This window comes from Tachysurus vachellii, chromosome 15 (assembly GCF_030014155.1).
Source record: "Tachysurus vachellii isolate PV-2020 chromosome 15, HZAU_Pvac_v1, whole genome shotgun sequence".
NCBI lineage: Eukaryota > Metazoa > Chordata > Actinopteri > Siluriformes > Bagridae > Tachysurus > Tachysurus vachellii.
In genome coordinates, this window is record NC_083474.1 from 6100832 (window position 1) to 6120667 (window position 19836).

The 19836-nt window shown below is 34.9% G+C and overlaps 2 protein-coding genes and 1 long non-coding RNA gene across 7 annotated transcripts; 1 reads left to right on the forward strand and 2 right to left on the reverse strand.

Annotated features, from left to right (window-relative positions):
* Positions 1 to 249: 249 nt before the first annotated feature.
* Positions 250 to 4700, reverse strand: LOC132858251 (uncharacterized). 2 transcript variants are annotated; one of them, XR_009649622.1, is made up of 3 exons: positions 4686 to 4700; positions 3032 to 3200; positions 250 to 1851 (listed from the first exon to the last, which is right to left on the reverse strand). It is a non-coding gene; the product is annotated as an uncharacterized LOC132858251 (long non-coding RNA). The 2 variants fall into 2 exon arrangements; XR_009649621.1 differs by lacking the exon at positions 4686 to 4700 and having other exon boundaries at positions 3032 to 3830.
* On the forward strand, positions 1646 to 6618 carry linc.pou2af1 (lnc RNA pou2af1). Of its 3 annotated transcripts, none has more exons than XM_060888497.1 (5): positions 1646 to 1786; positions 3725 to 3816; positions 4151 to 4199; positions 4910 to 5142; positions 6004 to 6618. In XM_060888497.1, the coding sequence occupies exons 1-5, from the start codon at positions 1780 to 1782 to the stop codon at positions 6337 to 6339; spliced, it is 717 nt and encodes a 238-aa protein (XP_060744480.1). In that variant the 5' UTR covers positions 1646 to 1779; the 3' UTR covers positions 6340 to 6618. The 3 variants fall into 3 exon arrangements, with proteins under 3 accessions (XP_060744480.1, XP_060744479.1, XP_060744481.1); XM_060888496.1 differs by lacking the exon at positions 1646 to 1786 and adding an exon at positions 3406 to 3436; XM_060888498.1 differs by lacking the exons at positions 1646 to 1786; positions 3725 to 3816; positions 4151 to 4199 and adding an exon at positions 4632 to 4767.
* Positions 6619 to 13357: 6739 nt separating this feature from the next.
* LOC132858390 (POU domain class 2-associating factor 1) lies at positions 13358 to 18389 on the reverse strand. Of its 2 annotated transcripts, XM_060888707.1 has the most exons (5): positions 18252 to 18389; positions 15690 to 15805; positions 14849 to 14891; positions 14489 to 14772; positions 13358 to 14383 (listed from the first exon to the last, which is right to left on the reverse strand). In XM_060888707.1, the coding sequence occupies exons 1-5, from the start codon at positions 18259 to 18261 to the stop codon at positions 14108 to 14110; spliced, it is 729 nt and encodes a 242-aa protein (XP_060744690.1). In that variant the 5' UTR covers positions 18262 to 18389; the 3' UTR covers positions 13358 to 14107. The 2 variants fall into 2 exon arrangements, with proteins under 2 accessions (XP_060744690.1, XP_060744691.1); XM_060888708.1 differs by lacking the exon at positions 14849 to 14891 and having other exon boundaries at positions 14489 to 14809.
* Between the last annotated feature and the right edge of the window lie 1447 nt (positions 18390 to 19836).

Genomic DNA, 19836 nt, shown 5'->3' on the forward strand with positions numbered 1-19836 from the left:
ATAATAATAATAATAATAATAATAATAATAATATAACAAACATAATAACTAGCTCAGTAGTAAAGGCCTCTACTCTGTAATCACGTTCATGCTTTAATGAGTTCTTTGTCCTGTTCGTGACCTGCTCATCATTTTTCAAACCACGTGGTGGCGACAGGAGTGAAGAACCCATTCCGACCAGAAAAAGCTTTCATACACAGACAAAAAAACACTTTCATCTAAACTAAATAATAAATATAAGGTTGAATGTTTTTGTAATGATATTTATTTATGCTCAAATGCATTATTAGACATTTAGGTAGGTAGTAGTAACCTGTGAACACCCATAATGCCTGACAACTTTTAAACACAAGTTTACTGTGAAATGTCACAAGAAAAAATTAATATATAAAATACATATATAAAATAATAATGATATACATACATATATATAGGTGCAGTTCATGTGCACAAAACATAAAACGTGTGATACGCAAATGTCTGGCATCCGCGCTGCTTAAAGATAAATCACGGTCCAAGACAAATAATTACAAAATATGAATCAAATAAAACAATAAAACGACAAACGAAAAAAAAAACACACATAGTAAATGTTCATGTTTAAATTATTTACATTTCTGTAGACATTTAAGTTTGAAATGTTTGGTCCTATATTGAAAATCTTAATTAAAAGTTCATTAATTGGATAATATTAATATATGATATTAGGGTTCATATGGAAAGCTTTAGACTCTAGTAGACTTTTCATTGCAGAACAATAAAAAAAAATCATTCTAAAATACTAGGATGAACTATGGACATTTATTATTATTGTTATTTTTTACGTTCTTTTGCTTTAATTTCAAAATCCTATAGTAATAAAAAATAGTAAATAGTGTAACAAAATATCATATAATATTATCTGTATTGCAACAGCATTTGATTTTTTATTTTATTTAAATTTTTTTTTAATATTTGTTATATGGAATAAACATTACAACAAATATCCTACTATCCTAAAACTTCTACAAAATACTTGCAGATTTGGCAGAATTCATCTAAAATTCAAGTTACATATGATCACTACTACAATAATATTCATTCTAGAAGTGTTAACAAGTGTTAAGTTCATGCCAGAGCACAAGCTCTCCATGCTCTGATGGTCAAAATGGCTGCCACTATATGCCACGCCCACCATGTCTACATTTCTGTAAAAATGGTCTACAGTCAAGCCACAGAATATGTAATTTCTTATTTTTTTTTAATATACTTTTGCACTGTATGATATATGTATAGTGTTGTATGATGTTTGAAGTGACATTTGCTCGTTAAATGACACTGTAAAGTGCAAAGAGAGCTTCACAGCCAGCCTCTTGGCATCAATATCAAAAGGGTGATAAAATGTCAAAAATATATTTTTATTTTTGTGTCAAATTGTGAAATGATGTAATATTCTATTAAAGTGGACACTCTTACATGCGCTCTGATGGCGAATATAGCTAAGATATAAGTATTTTTGCGAAGTCTTTGAATATTCAAATTGAAAGTATCGCGCAATCAAATCATTGTCAAATCATTGAGTTCTTGGGACTTTAAATAGTAGGGATGAGGGGAGAAAAACTCAAACTAATGCTTCCCTGGCTATATTACTGCATAATTGTATATAGTGAGAGTGTTGTGAAGGTGATAGATTGAGACTTTGTGGCAATTTTATCAATATTTCGTTCTTGCCCATATAATAGAGCCAAGAACAGGCGCTTTGGGGTGTTTCACTGGGTCCTGCTGCTCTTCACGCCAAAAATGTCTGGTGAGTCAATCTTCTTCTTCTTTCTTTCTTTCTTTCTTCTCATTTTATTCTTTTTCCTTTGGGACCTGGAAAAAAAAAAAACATGCAAAAAGAAGATGGATTAAAAATCGAGCTTACAGTAAATCATTTAATTCAAAGGTACAGCATGCCTCTGAGCAACAAGTTCATTCATTCTCTGACCTGCAGTATGGCAATTTAAAATAAATAAATAATAATAAAAAAAGAAATAAACCTAAAGTTAAAAAAAAGCATTTTGTTGCTGTGTTAGGAATGACTTTAATGCACTTATTTTTTTATTTATTATTATTTTACATTTACAGTAAGCAGACCACGTGCTCATGTGGATGTTTTATTAGACGTTTTATGCACATCTCATATTTCTGGATTTCGAATTATGGGCACATTTTTTGGATTTCCACTGGATGTAACAAGCTACTCGTTTAATTTGATATTTGATTTAGTGTGTTAAATATGCATCTTGCCCAAGGGTTTTTTTTTTCCTTTCTTTGAATTACGGCCAGTTTTTTTTTTCATCTGCTATCTCAGCACAGACTAATCTGAATATTTTTCCAACTCCTAAAACGATTTGAGGTGTCGGTATAAGTCATATGAATAGTTATATGAGAGTCAGTGTGAGTTTGCGCCGAACCTGTCGCAATCTTATCAGCATCAGTGCCAGTTTCACCTCTGCTGCCTCTATCAGCTCCGCCATGGCGTGGCGTTGTTTTTAATCTTAGCCTCTCTTTTTTCCAACTTGTACATGTAACATTTAGACATATTTTTAAAGATTTTAAGAAGACGCCCACTGACCGAATATCAGCTACATGACCAATTAAAAAAACATGAATTAATTCTTTTTTTTTTTTAGCTCGGCTGTGTGGTTATAAAAGTTATTTTATTTTTTATTATTTTTTATTTTTATATTATTCTTCCTAATCCTCGGTTCGCGTAATTCTTTTTCTTTCCTATATAGCCTACATGTCGGAACCATTTATCACATTTATTAAACATTTATCACATTTATTCTATTCAACCGAGACGCGAATGAAACGAGTTTCTTGGGTTATGTTACATTTCTATAGCATGCAGTCTACAACAACTCGCACCGTTTAGCCACAAAGTAGCGACGGAGCACAAAGAGCTTCGTTTTACAGAGAAGGCGCACAGACTTTACTAAGGTTTGCGCACTACCTGGTGATTGCACCAGATTTTTTATCAATCACATAAATGGAGTAGGCAACTTACCGTAGTGTTTTGATAAGATTCTAACGCACGGCGCTTGAGATTTCTCTCCCACTCCATATTACATGCGGGATTTAGTTGTGTTTCCTGGGTGGGGTGCGGTGCTGTTCCCTGCACTTAACATGTCTCCGTATCACCTTTGCACCACTAGTCACCGCATGCAGGGTGCTGGCTGGTTTCAGAAATGCTGATTTTATTTTATTTCATTTCTTTTATTTTTTTTGCCCAAAACTATAGTTTAGACTTTTATCAAAGGTCTTATCAAATGCATAAAAAATACATCAGCTCAAAATCACATTTGTGGCAAAATATCCGCATGTTTGCACGTTCGCTTATTGTAATGCGCAGCGTTTAAACAATTACCTGGCGCCTCTGCTACAAAGAACTACTGAATGACTGCTGCACTAGGTAAATAAACTCTGTAAATCAAATGTTAGGTCGATACTTTAACAAAAAAAAAAAAAAAAAAAAAAAAAAAGTTTAAAATGGATAGTATCAAAAAATAAAAAAAAATGTAACTGGAAAAAAAATGTAACATTTAAAAAAAAGTAATTAATTAATAAATACACTAATGAATAAATAAATTAATAAAAGTATTAAATAAATAAATAAATAAATAAATAGATGTGTTATATGTGTTCATGGAATGCGGGACACGGAGTGATTTTACTTTTGTGTTTTTCTCTTTATCCCCAGACAAACCTAAAGTGTACCAGGGTGTGCGGGTGAAAACCACAGTCAAGGAGTTGCTGCAGAAGCGCAGGGCACTTCAGGCAGCAGAATCGAGAGTAAGACGTGTTTTTTTTTTTTTATTTCCTTTACAGCACAAATCATGTAGACGCATACAAGATTTGTCATGCGAATCAGAGTCAGGGGATTGGTGTTTAATCAGTAGCCAGGATGAATCAGAAACTAACTGTTACAATGCTCGACATGGCCACACCTGCTCTTGTACATTATGTGAATGTCCAATGAATGAGCAAACATTGCTAGTATATATTTACACTGGAATAGGCATAAAGCATGTTAAAACCACAGAGATTAAATGCTGAGTACTAATATCTCTCTCTCTCTCTCTCTCTCTCTCTCTCTCCACCCTGTCCCACCTACCTACAACCAAAGAAAACACAAGCTGTCACGACTCACGACGTCTGTTCTACACCAGTGACTGGTATGTTCATCATTATATCCTCTGCTACAACACAGACTAACCTGAGTGCAGTTTTTTGATTAGAACAATAAAGCACCCTATGTACCTCCAAACTAACATCCCTGTTGGGAAAACAAACCAACAACATCAACAAAAACTTTAGCTGCTTTCCATTAACTTTAATGGAAAATTGGCCAAATGCGTCCATTAATCATTAAAATCACCAGATTCCGATGGCAAAATAGAAACCATTAAGCCAGTTCCACTTATCATTAATGAAACGAATAGATATAATGTCTCTAACTAATGTCTTTGCATTAATTTACAAAATTTAATTTTTGTCTTTTGAAATGATGAAAGTCTTCTGCTGCACAGAATAGATTAAAAAACAAGCGACATTAAGGAACCAGCCTGCAGTATGGTACAACATCACTCAAAGCAAACCTTCTAAATCTATTTAGATTGATGTTGACCACAAATCAATAGCAAAACCTTATTCCCACTTACTAACTCCAAAACGAAACCATTCGACCGTCATGCAGAAAAGTGGAAAAAGACACCATACAGTATGCAAGATTCCTTAAAATGTGTAAGGACTCCTTTTATAAACTTCCATTCAAATGTGATTTAGCTGTTGGCTGTTCCTCTCGTGACATCATCTCAAGTCTTTACATGCCCAATTTAAATACCCTGTTGTGCTTATGTAGTATTTTTCTCTCCATCTTTTCCAGCGGGTCATCTCGATATTCTCTGTGGGAACTCAGCACAGGATGCTTATTTCCAGCATCGACAGTTTGCAGAAAATGTGCATATGGCCATGGAGGACATGTTTGATGATCAGCTGCTGATGAACATGATTCCTGCAGAGAACTTCAGCTCCAGCGCTGCGGGGTGTGCGACTGGTCCTGCGCAATGGCCACACGGATACTTCCCTTCATGCACGGAATATTACACTAACAGCTTAGTATGTATTATTTCTACACCTGCTAACCAAAGTCATGTTTGATTTAAGTTTCTTTTAAGGCAGCATGGATTCGATTAAAAAAAAAATAAAAAATAAAAAAATAAAAAAATAAAAAAAAAAATAATATAAAATATAAAATATATATAAGAAAAAGATCAATACAAACTAATATATATATATATATATATATATATATATATATATATATATATATATATATATATTTTAGGGCCTTTACTTGATAATCTAATTGATTTCAGTTACTGTGCTTTTTAAACCAGGAAATGGGAATAACTCCACTTAAAAGTGCAACAGTCAACAAAAAGCACAGGCAAATTTCTTTACTGGAGCCATTAAGAATTGTCTCTACCTAAAAAAATAATAATAAAAAAAGATTAGTGTTGATAGAAAATAGCCAGTAAATCCAGTTGCACACAGTGAATACTGTAAAGGTCAAACGAATTCTGTAGGAATTAAACCAGTACTCTGCATGTGACTGTCTGGTGTAAATAAACACTGAAGTTGTATATACATCATGAACAGTTCATTCAGAATAAATAAATAGTGTAGGCACTTCGTTAAAATGTCAGTATAAAAAAAGAGTTAACTTAAACAGTGTAAGGGTTAATTCAATACTAAGGGTGTTTAGTCAGCACCACTGAGCACAAAATGAATAGTGTAATAATTAGATAATCCCTCGTGGCAGGTGATAATTCAGACCTGTAGGCTGAACTGTTAATCCCATATTGCAGGTGTTATTTTAGCACTCTAAATTCAATGTGTTCATAAAGCATTATGGAATTTTTTTCTTGCTGTGTGTTTAGATAACGTCTAACGTTGAAACAATTCTTTTTGTTCCAGGAATCCAGTTCACCAACACACTCATTCAGCCTTCCCAGTCCGGTCGATTATAACAGCTACACTCCACCTGAGTCTCACTCATCGTCCTCCTCATGCTACAACTCCCCGACACGCATGGACATGAGCTCCAGCTTTACTTCTGAAAACTACCACTATCAGCATTGTACCGTGCAGCACTGCTTTTGCCTGTCACACTGGCCCAGTCTGCAGGATGGCACCGTGGCCCCAGACTACACGCCTCCTCACTACACCGCCTCAGACTGTTTTTACCAATCTCTGGGAGAAGAAGCATACTGTAGAAGAGATTCTTCAAGCTCAGAGCTGTGTTACTTATAAGAGCACTTTGTTTAAGCATTGTTTGTACAGCACCAGAAAGCATTTCAATATTTTATTTTTTGTTTTTATGAAAAATCTTTAAAAAACCGTCTAAAAAACATAAAATTGGTCATGCTTGGTATTGCCGTAACGTAGAGGTTCAAAGGCTATTTTCAAATCAGTTTCATGGAGCCTTTGTTGAAAGGCTGGTCAGTATCAAGGACGAACAAATTGTTCATTTATTATTATTATTTTTATTATTTTCCATTTTATTTTACAATAAAATACTATTTTTCGTAATTTTGTAATGATGTTTTTTCTCACCGATCTCACACAGAATAGGCTGGAAACCAACAAGAGATGTACTTGGTCATGGATAATTATTATTTCTAATAAATTTTTTTTAATGTTAGTTGAAGTCCAAAATCTTTGAAAGCCGGAAACTTTCAAAGAAGCCAAAAGAAAGCTATTTTCTATAAACTTTCTACGTCTATAAACAGCCATTTAAAAAATTGGCTTAATGTGCAACTTGAAAGAACTGATATGACTAATAATGTAATACTGTACTTCCTAAATTGACCATATATCACATAGAAGTAACTGACTGAATCAATGAATATGATCTAAAAACTGCTTGAAACGTCAGTATATCCAGAATATTTGTAATGTGTAGAGTGTCAGTGTGAAATGAAAACAAATGAAAACAAACTCTGTATTTCGATTATGATTTCATGTAAGCTTTTGCACACAGCAATAATCAACTTCAATAATCAACAGCAATAACCTACTTCTCAAAATACTGTTATTTAAGACATGATTTAATAGAAAATATTTATTCTCTCGTTTGATATGAAGTTGTCTCTGTACACACGTCCTGGTGATGCAGTATGTTTCAGCATAATCTCTGAATGGGTCACTGAACAGTGTGTACATATTAACTCCAGTGAAAGCCAATGTTTCACAAACAAGTAGGTGTGTTTCACGTGCCACGATTCTGCTGCACCTTAGTGGAAATTCCCTTTTTAAGGATCAGTGGTTGAAATCCTCATCCATCCACACTTCTGCTGTTTCTGTCAATCACATAGAGGCCCCATATGTCTAAAAAACAGATCTGATAGCTGATAGCAGCTCACAGTTGCACCTAAAAATGCCTTGTTATGCTAAATTGAGATATCTGGACCACAATCATTTTTGGCACATGCATCTTGAAATGTGGACCAGCTGTTAACATAGCTGTAACATGATTTAAGGTTGTGTTCTGCCATCACAAATGATATACAGATAGGGGAGAGCAGGACACAACCTAAATAAATATGCAATTCTATGCAGATAGCCACGTGAAATCACACAGTTCCCTTTTTAATGATTTTATTTACAAGTGACGCTACAAAGATTTATCACGTGAAGAAACAATGAAGAAAAAATGAGGAGCAGACGTGACGGAGAAACCCTCTATTGTATACTCCCATCATCAGCAGAGAAGATCAGGAGCCTCTAGGGACTTTGCCGTTATCTTAGGGCCATTGCCGTTAGATAGCATCTATAGTAAGATGTGCCAGAGTGAAAGGATCATGTTTACTAATTAACAGACAGCCTATATATATATATAAAATCACATTGCTTAATATTCTTATTTATACATTTTTATATAATTTGTTTATCATTTTTTTACTGACACAGTTCAAAATTAACAATCAGAATCAATTGTTAGAAGTGAATTAAAAAAAACAAAAAACTTTGAATCCCAATCCGAAATCAAAAAGTGTATGGTATGCTATTGTTGAGACAGAAACCAGCAGATATGGATACTAGACCAATACTGAAGTGTTCCTTGGGAAAGAAATGGGAAAGAAACACTAGAAAATGTCCCACACTCAACAACGAGAATGAAAATTCACTTATACAAAGTAAAATTTTTGCATGAATGATTTTGCAAAACATTGTGCCAATTTATTTATTTATGTGCGATTTATGTATTTATTTATTTATTGGTGATGATGAGGGCTAACACACACCACACACTTGCCCAAAATGACCACGACCATCAGTGATTTGTGTAGATTTAGATGGCCAAAGTTAATTGCCTATATGAATTATGGTAATAGAGGCTAATACTGCTGTAACAGATACATGACAGATTGTGTGCACTTGCCTATTGTTTCAACAATTTCACTTAGTAACAAACAAAATGTTGAATTAGGTGTTTTATCTGAAAATATCTGAAAATGTCTTATGCAAACATTTTATTAATGCATTTAAAGATTTATATTATAAATCTTAAGTTTTGATTAAGTTATGATTTAGGCAAAATATTTTTGCCTACAACCCGATTGCATCTGCCAGAAAACGAATCAACAAGATGATTCCCCAATTCATGCATTCAGAACAAAAGCAGTGTTTCAGCAACAATTTTCCCAGTTTCAGCTCAGTGTAGACAGCCCACATGTACAGACCTAAAAGAATAAAGAAGCTTTAAATGCTTTACCTGGAGAAGTGTCCAGGATAATGTTATACTCTTATAAATATTACTGGTGGAATGAAACAGCAGAACTGAAATGAAACAACAAACAGAGCCCTTAGGCTTTTCACTACATCCTGCATCCATAACTACACAGCTATATCAAATTAAAGGCAGTGAGCCAAACTCTTTTGTCTCATGTAGTTGGTGAATATTTCCTGAATGGTTCATAATGCTACTGTAAGCACTTTATCTTAATGATATTGAAACTCACCTGAACTAAAGTGTGTTCACAAAGAACTCTAACTTGGTACAGTCAAGTCAATTAGAGTCAATCTAGTTTGTACATCAAAGGAATTTTTTTATAATATCTTACTAATAAATGATATGAGAATTTAATTCACTATATAATAATTATAGTAGGTCAAAGGTTTACATACTGTCTCATTAAAAACTATGGAAGGTTCCAGTAATTGCTTTGTCTTTTAGTTGCTTCTATCTGGTCAGTTGCTGTAATTAGGAATTAATGAGCACACACTTGTGGCTGTAAAAGGACTTACTGTACCTTTAGAGCAAAGGCCTATTACTCAATCCCATGAATCCGTAGAAGCAACTTGCAATCATCGTGAGCATCTGTACAAACAACTGTATGCAAATCTAAACATTTTATGACCACACAGACAATGCATTGTTCAGGAAAAAGGCACAAATATTAAAAGATTCAACTGAACTCCAAAACAACAACAGAAGAACATGTAAAGGAGATGAAGGCAACAGGTACCACACTATGCTCAGCCATCAATAACAGAGTCAATAACAAAGAGTCAATAACAAAGCTAATTTAAGCTTGAAGACAAAGTATACAAGTGACCTTTACAAAGTCCTAAATTCCATAGACAATTAGTGGTCTGACTTGAAAAAGCAAGTCTCAGCAATGAGGGTCACAAATACACCCTGATGTGCTATAAATAAACAGGCCAGATTTCTAAGTGTCATCTGCTGGTTCAAAACAACTTGTTTACACGTGAAATTGTGTAGGGTTTGCAGCATAGGCCTTTATTCAAAGTAACTTACAGAAATGTTTCTCTATCACAAAAATCTCCAACATGGTATTAAGCCCTAAATAAAGTGTCTACTTCATTAAACTGACTCAGTTCAAATACATATTCATGGCATCATATCCATTCTATAATATAGTAAATATATATTCTAATACAGTATATGATGTAAACATATTTAGAGACATATTTAATGTCTGTGAGTATGATAAACAACAACAATTTGTCATGAGTTTCAGCAAACTACTGTACACTGAGTTTCAATGTAAAAAAAAAATGTATGAGTGAATAAAGTTTTTTAAGCTCTTCCCATGTGTCACAGCTAGCAGGTGCACTTACATCCCATCAGCATTATATAACACCGAAAAAGAACTTACTGAAGTAATGCAGGGAAACATTTATCTTGCACAGGTTTTTAGACATTAGTTATATTAAATTAAATTAAAATGCACACAAATAAAAAGCTTTAGATACAGTAGGCACGATAATATTTTTCAACAAAAATGGAATTAGTGTATTTTTTTTTTTTGCAGGAATCTTTTAACAACATTTGCCCAGAATGTCACACTAAATGTGGTAGAGGTTAACCTGCATGTTCAAAGACAGGGCAAGCCACTGCACGCTGTTCTTTGCTTGCAGCTATTGCATTCTCATCCAGTATGGATTGGCCTGAACCTGTTTCAGTGCTTTGGGAAAGGACTTTCCCCCCTTACCTGAAAGCCACTGTTTGTTGACTTGTGCTGATTAGTTCATTGCGAAAAATGATAAAAAAAAATTCAATAGTGATGCTTGAGAACAAAACACAGTTCTACTCCACAAAGAGCTGGAAATCATTATTCTAGTTCCATTAGTTATTTAGGATGCTCAAAAAATCTCAGTAACAGCCCTGAAATAATGCTTCATCAGCCAGCAGCAAATTTGTGCCCTTAATGAGAGATTTTCCTTTTAAGACATTTTTTTTCTTACAAAAACAATGACAACACAATATAATACATTTCTGCTATAAACTTTTTATTCATTTTATAAAAAAGAGACAAAGCAGTAAGTTAGTAAAGGAAGACACTAAGACATAAAGATAAAATAAGATGCTACTGCATCATTCAAGTTTTTAGATATAAATCTCATGGATTATGACCTCAGCAATGTTTAAAGGGTTGACAAGACGACTCGCAAAGCTCTAGAAAATTGAGTTCATGTGTTACAGATCATTCTCAAGTTATCTCAGCAAACACATGTTGAATATATCAGTTTGCAGGGTTTTTTTTCACAGAACACAGAGGAACTTCTGTTGACCTTAAACTCATATTTAAATCAGATTCTCTGGCAATTTGACAGGTTGTAAGGTCCTGTCGGTTTTAGCTCAGAGTTTGGGGGTTTTCCCCTATGTCTCTTTAAACCAGACTGGCTGGATCTACTGTATTTCCTTATAGTCAGGTACAGCAATCCCAGACTTTATCTTAATAAGGTATATGTAACTGCAAACAACCCTGGCAGTTCTGATAGATAGCCAGACTCGCTTAAAATGTGCAATAGGTTATATTTAAAAATATGGGCTGCAACCCCACAATTAATATTCATTGAAGCTTTCCTTGGAGTCAATGAGAAGAACATCCTGCTCATATAAACCTTGATGACTTGGTGACACTTTTAGAAAGATCATGGACACTCCTGCAACAAGTGCAATGTGCAACATGCAAGGTTTGGACTGCAGATTATAAAGCACTTTGCACATGTTATTATGACACACTTCTAGGTGTAAACGAGCACCTTAAAAGCTCTATCATTCCACACATGATTTACAGTAGATATTAAACTGTTTTCTGATGGAAGATTTTACCTGTGAAACCTAAATGTTGTGGATGACAAATTGAGTTCCTCAAACCTCTTTTTTGCTGATTCACTGACGTATAAAACACAGAGTGTGGCCATGTCATTTGTGGTATTTAACACTTAAACCTACAGGCAGCTTGTTCAACACAGATAATCCAAAAGATCTGGTTACACTGGGAGAGGTGTTAATGTTTTGCATGTATCTGACACACTTGGCCAAAGGCATGTACATTGAACAATCAGGCAGACTTGGGGTTGAGCACCACACTCAAAGATGTAATGCACAGAGGATCAAATACATGATCTCTTAAGTCATAACCAAATTGTCATACTTATAGCCCACCACCACGACCACACCCACTTTTCAGTTCAGAGTCATAAGCATGGTGAATCACTCAATACACACTTACTCAGGAATAATTTGTGCTGTTGATACAGAATAAATAATGGAATATGACATTGTTCATTAAACTGTCAGATTGTGAACTCAGTTGTGAACACAGTTTATTTGACATGAGCCTATGGCTTTCACGAGTGATACATCAGTAAGATTAGTGAGTACTATTTCACAAAAAAACAGTACCAGTTTTGTTGAGGGACAGTGGCTTAGACCAAATTGTTTCTGATCTTAAGGTGATTAGATATTACAACCTTTCAACTGTTGGTTTAAACAACGTGGTCTTTCAGTGCATGTAAACTAACATTTAATTCTAAAGAATTTCACACAATGCTTGAAATCCTTGGCTCATCCCTTGTGTGAGAGCTTCAGATCCTGGATGCCTCCAGCATTACCTTTCCTTGGCAGACAAATTAAATTCCTCTCTTTCAGACTCAGACTTGCCTGGATCCTGTTGGCTACATGTGTAGATCTTGGTCTTGGCAGTATCATGCATAAGAAATACTTTTTCTCATCTACACTGAACCAAAAGCAGGAGTTTCAACATGTTATTGGCGTGACAATACCTATTGCAATTACTCATGTTTCATAGAAATAAAAAGAGCAAAGAAGGTCTTGAAGGTAGAGGAGGAAGTAAAGAGTTATGGTTAACTTTCAAAAATCCCTACAACCACCCGTTTCCAATGTCAACAATTCTACGAAAGGAAGTCATGCTGGTTAACAAGCTTGAATTGTTCTTAAAGAAATTCCCCCCAAAAGGAATAAAGATTTCAATAACAGACATGAAAGGTTTTATGAAACAATCGCCACAAGTCTTTGTTGGTTACTTTGTGAATGTTGGTGCAACACACACGTGGATTAATAAGTTGCAACTTACTTAGAAGAGCTTTGATGGCGTTGCTGATAAACATAGACTTTGAACATGAAGTAATCTTACTGCAGTTAAAAAGTTATCATATTTATTAGCTAAAGGTTAGAAAGCAAAGTTAGTCGCACCATTGCTCTAGCAGTATTACATGGTAGTTTTAAGTTGTAGGGGTTCAATATGATGATGCTGTTATCCTGTAATACAGGAGAAACGATCCAAATACAAGAGCAATTTGATAGTTTGGTTTGTCCTCAAAGGACATGTTGTTATTATGTTCTGTTGTAAAGAGGACAACTTGTAATCAGGTCCTATTATCTCGGAAATTCAGACCTGGAAATTGACATTCATTATCCCATGGGATGTACATTTAATCCTAATCTCTTGTGTTTTTAAACAAATTTTTGTAAAGGAAATTCCTTTTCCAAGACTCAAGACAGAAATAAACATTTCTTTATTGTCTTTGGGTATATGTTTATCCTATCTATAATGAAAGCTTGGTTAAGCTGACAGCTGAAGAGCAGGTGCAGGTATGACAGCTAGGGCCAGAGAAAATGTTGTGGGAACACACTGTAAAACTGGCACCCCTAGGTAAAGGACAATGGTTGTGTCAAGATGATGAGATAAAAGTCTCTTCAGCAAATTGTTTGTTTCCGACCCAAACATCTCATCTAGCGAGAGAGCTTGAGGGTCTCCCAGGGCATTTATAAAATTTATGTAACCTATGGAGAAAATATATCTCTTCTTACAGGATATGAAAGGATAGGATATATTTGTAGGAAAACAAACAAAAGTCTTTTTCTTTAGCTTTAGGAAAAACAAAGCAGAAAAGAAGAGTAAAATGATTCTCAGATGAAATTTGTTTGAACTCAAACACATAGAAACATAGAAATATAACTGACTTGAACTTTTAAGTGCTTTTTGTATTTACAAAACAAGTTTGTGTCTTTATTTAGCCCCAACAGCCTAAAACAAAACTTAAGATAAAACCTGTACCTCGAGGTAAAAAAGAAAATCATTTCTGTAAATGAAAAGGCATTTTTCTTAACAATTAAAAAGACATACAGTATGAATCATATAGATGAATATATTATTTATGGGTTAAATGCAGACTCCATAGCTCACAGATAACAATTCTTTGCACCTAGAAGTGCAAAGGTATAAAAGTGGTTTAAGGGATTCTAAATGTCTTGTGTAAACAGTGAAGGACTGCAAGCATAGGGCTCTTTCTGATCTTCATCCTCTTCCAGAAGTTTCTCCAGAGCAAGGGTTCCATCTGAGGTTGGAGCAGGCTCTTTTTGCTGAGGTTCTGGTTCAGACACAGGCACAGGCATGGCCAGGGGCTGGGGAGCAACATTTTGTGGGCAGGGGGACATGGGTGGGGCCCATGGAATGTATGCCAGTGAGCCATCTTGGACATCTATCTGGGGCAGGCCTGAACTGGAGGAGCTTATGGTCTGGAGCAGATATAAGGATAAGAGACAGAGAACGTAGAGGTAAGAACTGAGTTAACACTTGCCAAGCATTTCAAGTGGAGAGTTCATCGTCAGGTTAGTGCTTACCCCGAGGTTGGTGAAAAGAGGGGCGTGGGCAAATGTAAGAACAGAGGACGGACCCACCACTGCATAACTGGGACAAACAGGCTGGACATACATGTCACTTGTAAGGGGGGGGAGGGTGGAGAGGCTCTGCTCATGTTGGAAATATTCAGAAGGAGCCCAGTGACCCAGGGGCTGAAAAGCAGCTGTGCTGCTGGGCTGAGCAACCCATCCAGGACACAGCGCTCCGACATCTACAGACGTGTCATTCAGAGCACTTTGGCTGCTTCCCAGGAAACCAGAAGACCCTTCAGACAATAAATATGGTGTGAGAAATCTGTAGCCCTGTGGTAAACAAAACTATCTTGTTTTAATATTACTCACCAACATGTGTATATGATGGCAAAGTATTGTTGGGAATCACCACCTGTTCAAGATTTTATAAAAAAAAATGTGGCATGTATGTGACTTAAAGTATGTGAAATAAAATGATCTAATATACGGTATAAAAAGTCTATAGTGAAATATTATTTAAAGTACAAAGAAATACAGCTGGATTGTGTGCAAACAGGATGGAGTATGTGGAAAAAATGTTAAAAAGAAAACATGCAGAAGAATAGATGAGCGGGTTGGAGAAATTTAGTGTGAAATGGCAATGAGCGACACTCTTTTTATACGTATCTGATACGCTCGTGTATATTTATGTTTTTATGAGTTGCCAGGTATAATAATGAAGTTGGCAGACAAGATCCTTGGCAAGGTTGTGTGCTGATTTGCATAGGTCTACTGCCCTCTGGCAAGATGGGGGAATTGTTAAACTGTCATGGAAAAACACCTGGATTATATAAGAACAAAATCCCCCTGGAGTTTGGCTCCTTTAGAGAGTGCCTTCTATTAACAAACGAAGCTAATGTCCAGCTCATTCTCAGCAGGGCACGACTTGAATTAGGATAAAAAGAAACCTTTGTCCATGTTACTTCTCTAAGCTTTAAAGGAAATCAGACACTACAGTAAACTTTCTTCTTGCTAATATGAACAGGATATAGAGATTATATCCTGTTCATATTAGCAAGAAGAAAGTTTATCTGGAAGATTATCTGGAACAGGTCATTTTACATATCTTTTTGTATGCATTTTTAGTGATAGGGAGTTGTCATCTGTGTGTGTGTGTGTGAGTGTGAGTGTGTGTGAGTGTGTATGTGTGTATGTGTGGTTATTTTCTCACTGCAGTTGGGGGCACTGTTCTGGCTGTATTTCCTCTCTTTCTGCGCAGCAGCTCTTTCACAGGGTCTTTGACTCTCACACCCTGGTATGGTTTCGATGCAGCCTGCTCTGACAGTGCTATAAACAAACACACAACATACATACATGTTAGAAACCAAAATGTGCATTTGTCCAGATATACTAGCATGAATTGAATATAAAGGGATTGTAAAGTAAGTGGGCAGAAGTTTTCTCTTGGTATTTCAGGAGGACTGGCTGCACAGCACTAAACCTTATCAACCACATTAACTGACAGACATCATCTTATAATCAATATTGTTTCTTAATCAAAATGCATCTCAGGTAGTGACTTAAACTGCAATCACTTCATGAGTCATTGTTTGTGCAACACTATATCCTCTAAGGACTCACCCGCCCTTTAAAAGAATCTCGATTGGTCAACATTTACTTTCTTGAGCAATCCTTTTTATTTGATCAAATAAAGGAATTGATTTTCTAACCTCATATTAACCCACAGATAAAAGAAATGTTTTTCCCCTTTTCTACATGCAGAGTGTGCAAGGCAACACAGACACACTAAGGCTAACTTAGCTAATGTGTCATATAATTAAGTGAACTTTGCTCCTAATATCCAGTGGTTAAAGTAACAGAGTGGAAAGAATAATGGGCCTCTTAACAGTCTCTTGGACTTCCCGGTTTTATATAATTATTTATTTTGCTGTTAAGCTGAAAATATGTTCTGACATTTGTAGAAATATTGAGGAGCGGAAAAAATTGTTTAAGGTACTGAACTGTATCCTTCTGGTTTGTATCATCATTAACATTTTCAATTAAATTACAGTACTAAAAGATTTACATACAGTAGAAGGCCTGGAATAACAGCTAAAACCCTTCAATTCCAGCGTGTGCATTATTAAACTGATCTGAAACACTGTCCTGATGTATAGCTAGAGAGCGATGTGCAAGTGCAGGATTACTCCAAATAAAGTGCAAATGTAAAGACATTTACTGTATTTCTTCTCTCCGATTGTGTAACCTATAAATACGCAAGTTCAGTAACTTTCACACAGTCAATAATTATTTTTCACTCTAGCCTGGTATATGGAGTCATCTCACACTTTATAACCCAACACATCAATTAATATGCTAAGGAAATAGGTTTCCAAGGACCTGAAAACCTGAAAAACCTGACAACTTCTACTTACAGAGGTTTTTCTATTTTATTAATTGATATGACTATTACAGGAACTAATAACATGTGCATAGTATAATTCTTTTTCTCATATTGTTTTGTTTGTATTGTATAATCTTTATAAACGTGTTACCTAACCATTCATTTCTCATTATCTGCAGCATAAAGGGAGTGTTTTAAATGGTACCTTATTTATGAAATAAATGATATAGCATCAAATTATTAGCAGCTGGATATGAGTAAGCTTGCACCACACACTAATACATATAAAACGACAGGAGAAAAAAAAAAAAGGAACTGTTTAGAATTAAATGTCATTGCATCTTGTGCTATTGCTATTCAGACTTCTGTAATATACTGGACAATCTGAGTATCTTAGTATTTTATCTATTTCAGATTTATGGAAATGTTGTTTTAATTAGACTGAACATGAACTAACAGTTGCACTTTATTACCCTTATAAAAGCAAGGAGTCATTCTGCAAATGACAGACGTGACAGGATTTCGGGGACAAAAAAAAAAGAGGAAGCATTGCAGCTGTGCACCCTTCTTTTTTTGGCAGAAGGGCGGTAATTATCATGTTTTGCATATCAAGATTAAGCCACCAACCCTCAACCCACAACATGAAGACAGGCCTTCATAATTATTAATATATAATTTTTACATTTCCTGTTAGTATGAGATTTTTTTCAAATAATAAACTGTCTTCTACCAAACTGACTTCTACTTCTAATAAAGAGTGACTTCTACCTCGCTAATTTATTTTGTACATTTAATACTTAGCATGTTCATTTTGTTACTATGATTTCATAATTATCTTCAAAATGAAAGGAATAATTTAAACTTGCTAATATCCATAATCAGCTGTCCTGACTATCACATAGCCTGCAGAAACAGCCTTTTAACAGTAAGATGACATTCAACAGCACAAGAAATTCATATTCTCATTTTAACAGTAGACGACTTCTGCTATGATCTTTCTTTTGCCCTGGCTTGCATCATTGTATAACTTTCACATGAACATTATTTTACATTTTTCACATGAACCCTAAAACGCTGACCATAAAAGAAGCAAGGCCGTGTTATATTAGTGTAGCTTGTCTATAGAATAACATGAGATTATACAGTGTTTTCACATGATATTAATATTCACAGAAACAGCTTTATAACTGGAAGATTTCTGTCCGTGTCTTAATGTTGTAGCAAAATGAACATGTGTATAAAATTCATTAACATTATTTCATTCAATTAAATTATATGTATTCAAAACATAATGACGTGTAACGAGACTTTTTGGAAATATACTCTATGAAATGTAGTGTTTCTCTAAAGGAAAAACATCTAAATGTATACTTAAAAATTCATACTTACATTTTCCCATGTGCTTAATCTGCTATGCGTTAATTTAATATGGTTTCAATCATTTAGATGACCACTAACACACTAATTCACATCAGGATGCAAACTGATCGCCTGAGAGAGCTGCTTTATAAAAGCAACAGCAACGAGGTTTCAATGATGACAGTGATGTCACCACAATGCAGATCACGAGTTCCCATTTAATTTAAATGCTACTTCTTGCTTTGGAAAAGGGCTAAAGCTATAATAAAGTGTTTTAATATTCAGAGCACATTGGGAACCCTATATAATTATCTTTTTTTATATCATTTTGAATTTAGGATATGATTTAAAGCAGCTCACAATCACATACATTTGGTTATGTAATATGTTGTATACTGTATATTTACACACCACTTCTCTAAGCTGTAAAAAAAAAATCTGGATATTTAATTTTTTGCACAGAAATTGAATTTAGTCTGGTAAACTGTATTACTTTATGTGCAAGATGTTGTTTATTTAAAGGAGATAAAGCTGTTTAAATCTGGTGCCTAAATGATGTTTATGAAAGTTTCGCACCCAGCTGAAACCTCTGTGCAAGTCAATGTATCAGTGTTGAAAAGGAAGCACCTGCCTCGATTTTGAGCTTCATTGACCATCCGAACTCTTGAATGTTCAACACATCCTATCTAAGCTCTACTCTTGTTAATTCAGCAACAAGCAAACAACAGTCTATACGTGGACAAAATAAAAGCGAATGGCTTTAGCAATGCAATGGATAAATTATACTTGTAGCAGACTTCAGATTTCTCACATTTCTTCTATTTAAAAAGTCAACCCTAACCCTAACCCTAACTCTTAACCCCATTAGCATTTCAATAGGCTAGAAACTATGTCTGATTGACACCAACTGTGATCCTATGCAATGGAAAATGTAGAAGAAATCCAACACTTACTGTAGTTTAATCAGGGTGTTAATGTCCTTTACTTTACTCCCAGCACTCAAATGAAACACACCACAGCACTAAACAGTTGATGCATAATGCAAAGTGCAGTGGTGGCCCAATGCAAAAAGGCAATTTCCATAGGCTTCAGTGGATATGACACAAAACAATACTGTACTAAAAGGGGTTTTGAACAAAAAACAACAACAACAACAAAAAAAACACTTTGCTTTAAAGAACATGTCTGTTTTGTGGTGATTAGTGTTCAGGACTGAATATCTGTCATGTCACACTCCACAGTGGCAGTTAGTTGCTCATATGAATGTAGACACTCAGGGCTTTAATTGTTTGTATCATAAGCATGTTGATATCAATGTTGATATCAAAACCATTTCTGCTCTGAAATTGCCGAAGTGCTTGTTCAAAAGATTCTGAAATTTGAAGCTGTAAGTTTCTCCCAACAGATAAAATTCTGTGTAAGTTTATCACAACAGAGAAAAAAAAAACATCTCACCACTGAAAGCCAACAGTATCATGACTCATTTTGTTTCAGACTTGTAGTGATAAAATAATGAATTTATTTATCTGATTGAAAATGTCAGATATGTCGATTTTTAATTCGCCTGCATAAAGAAACTGCAGAAAAGGGCTGCAGTTTTATAGACTTTTCTGTG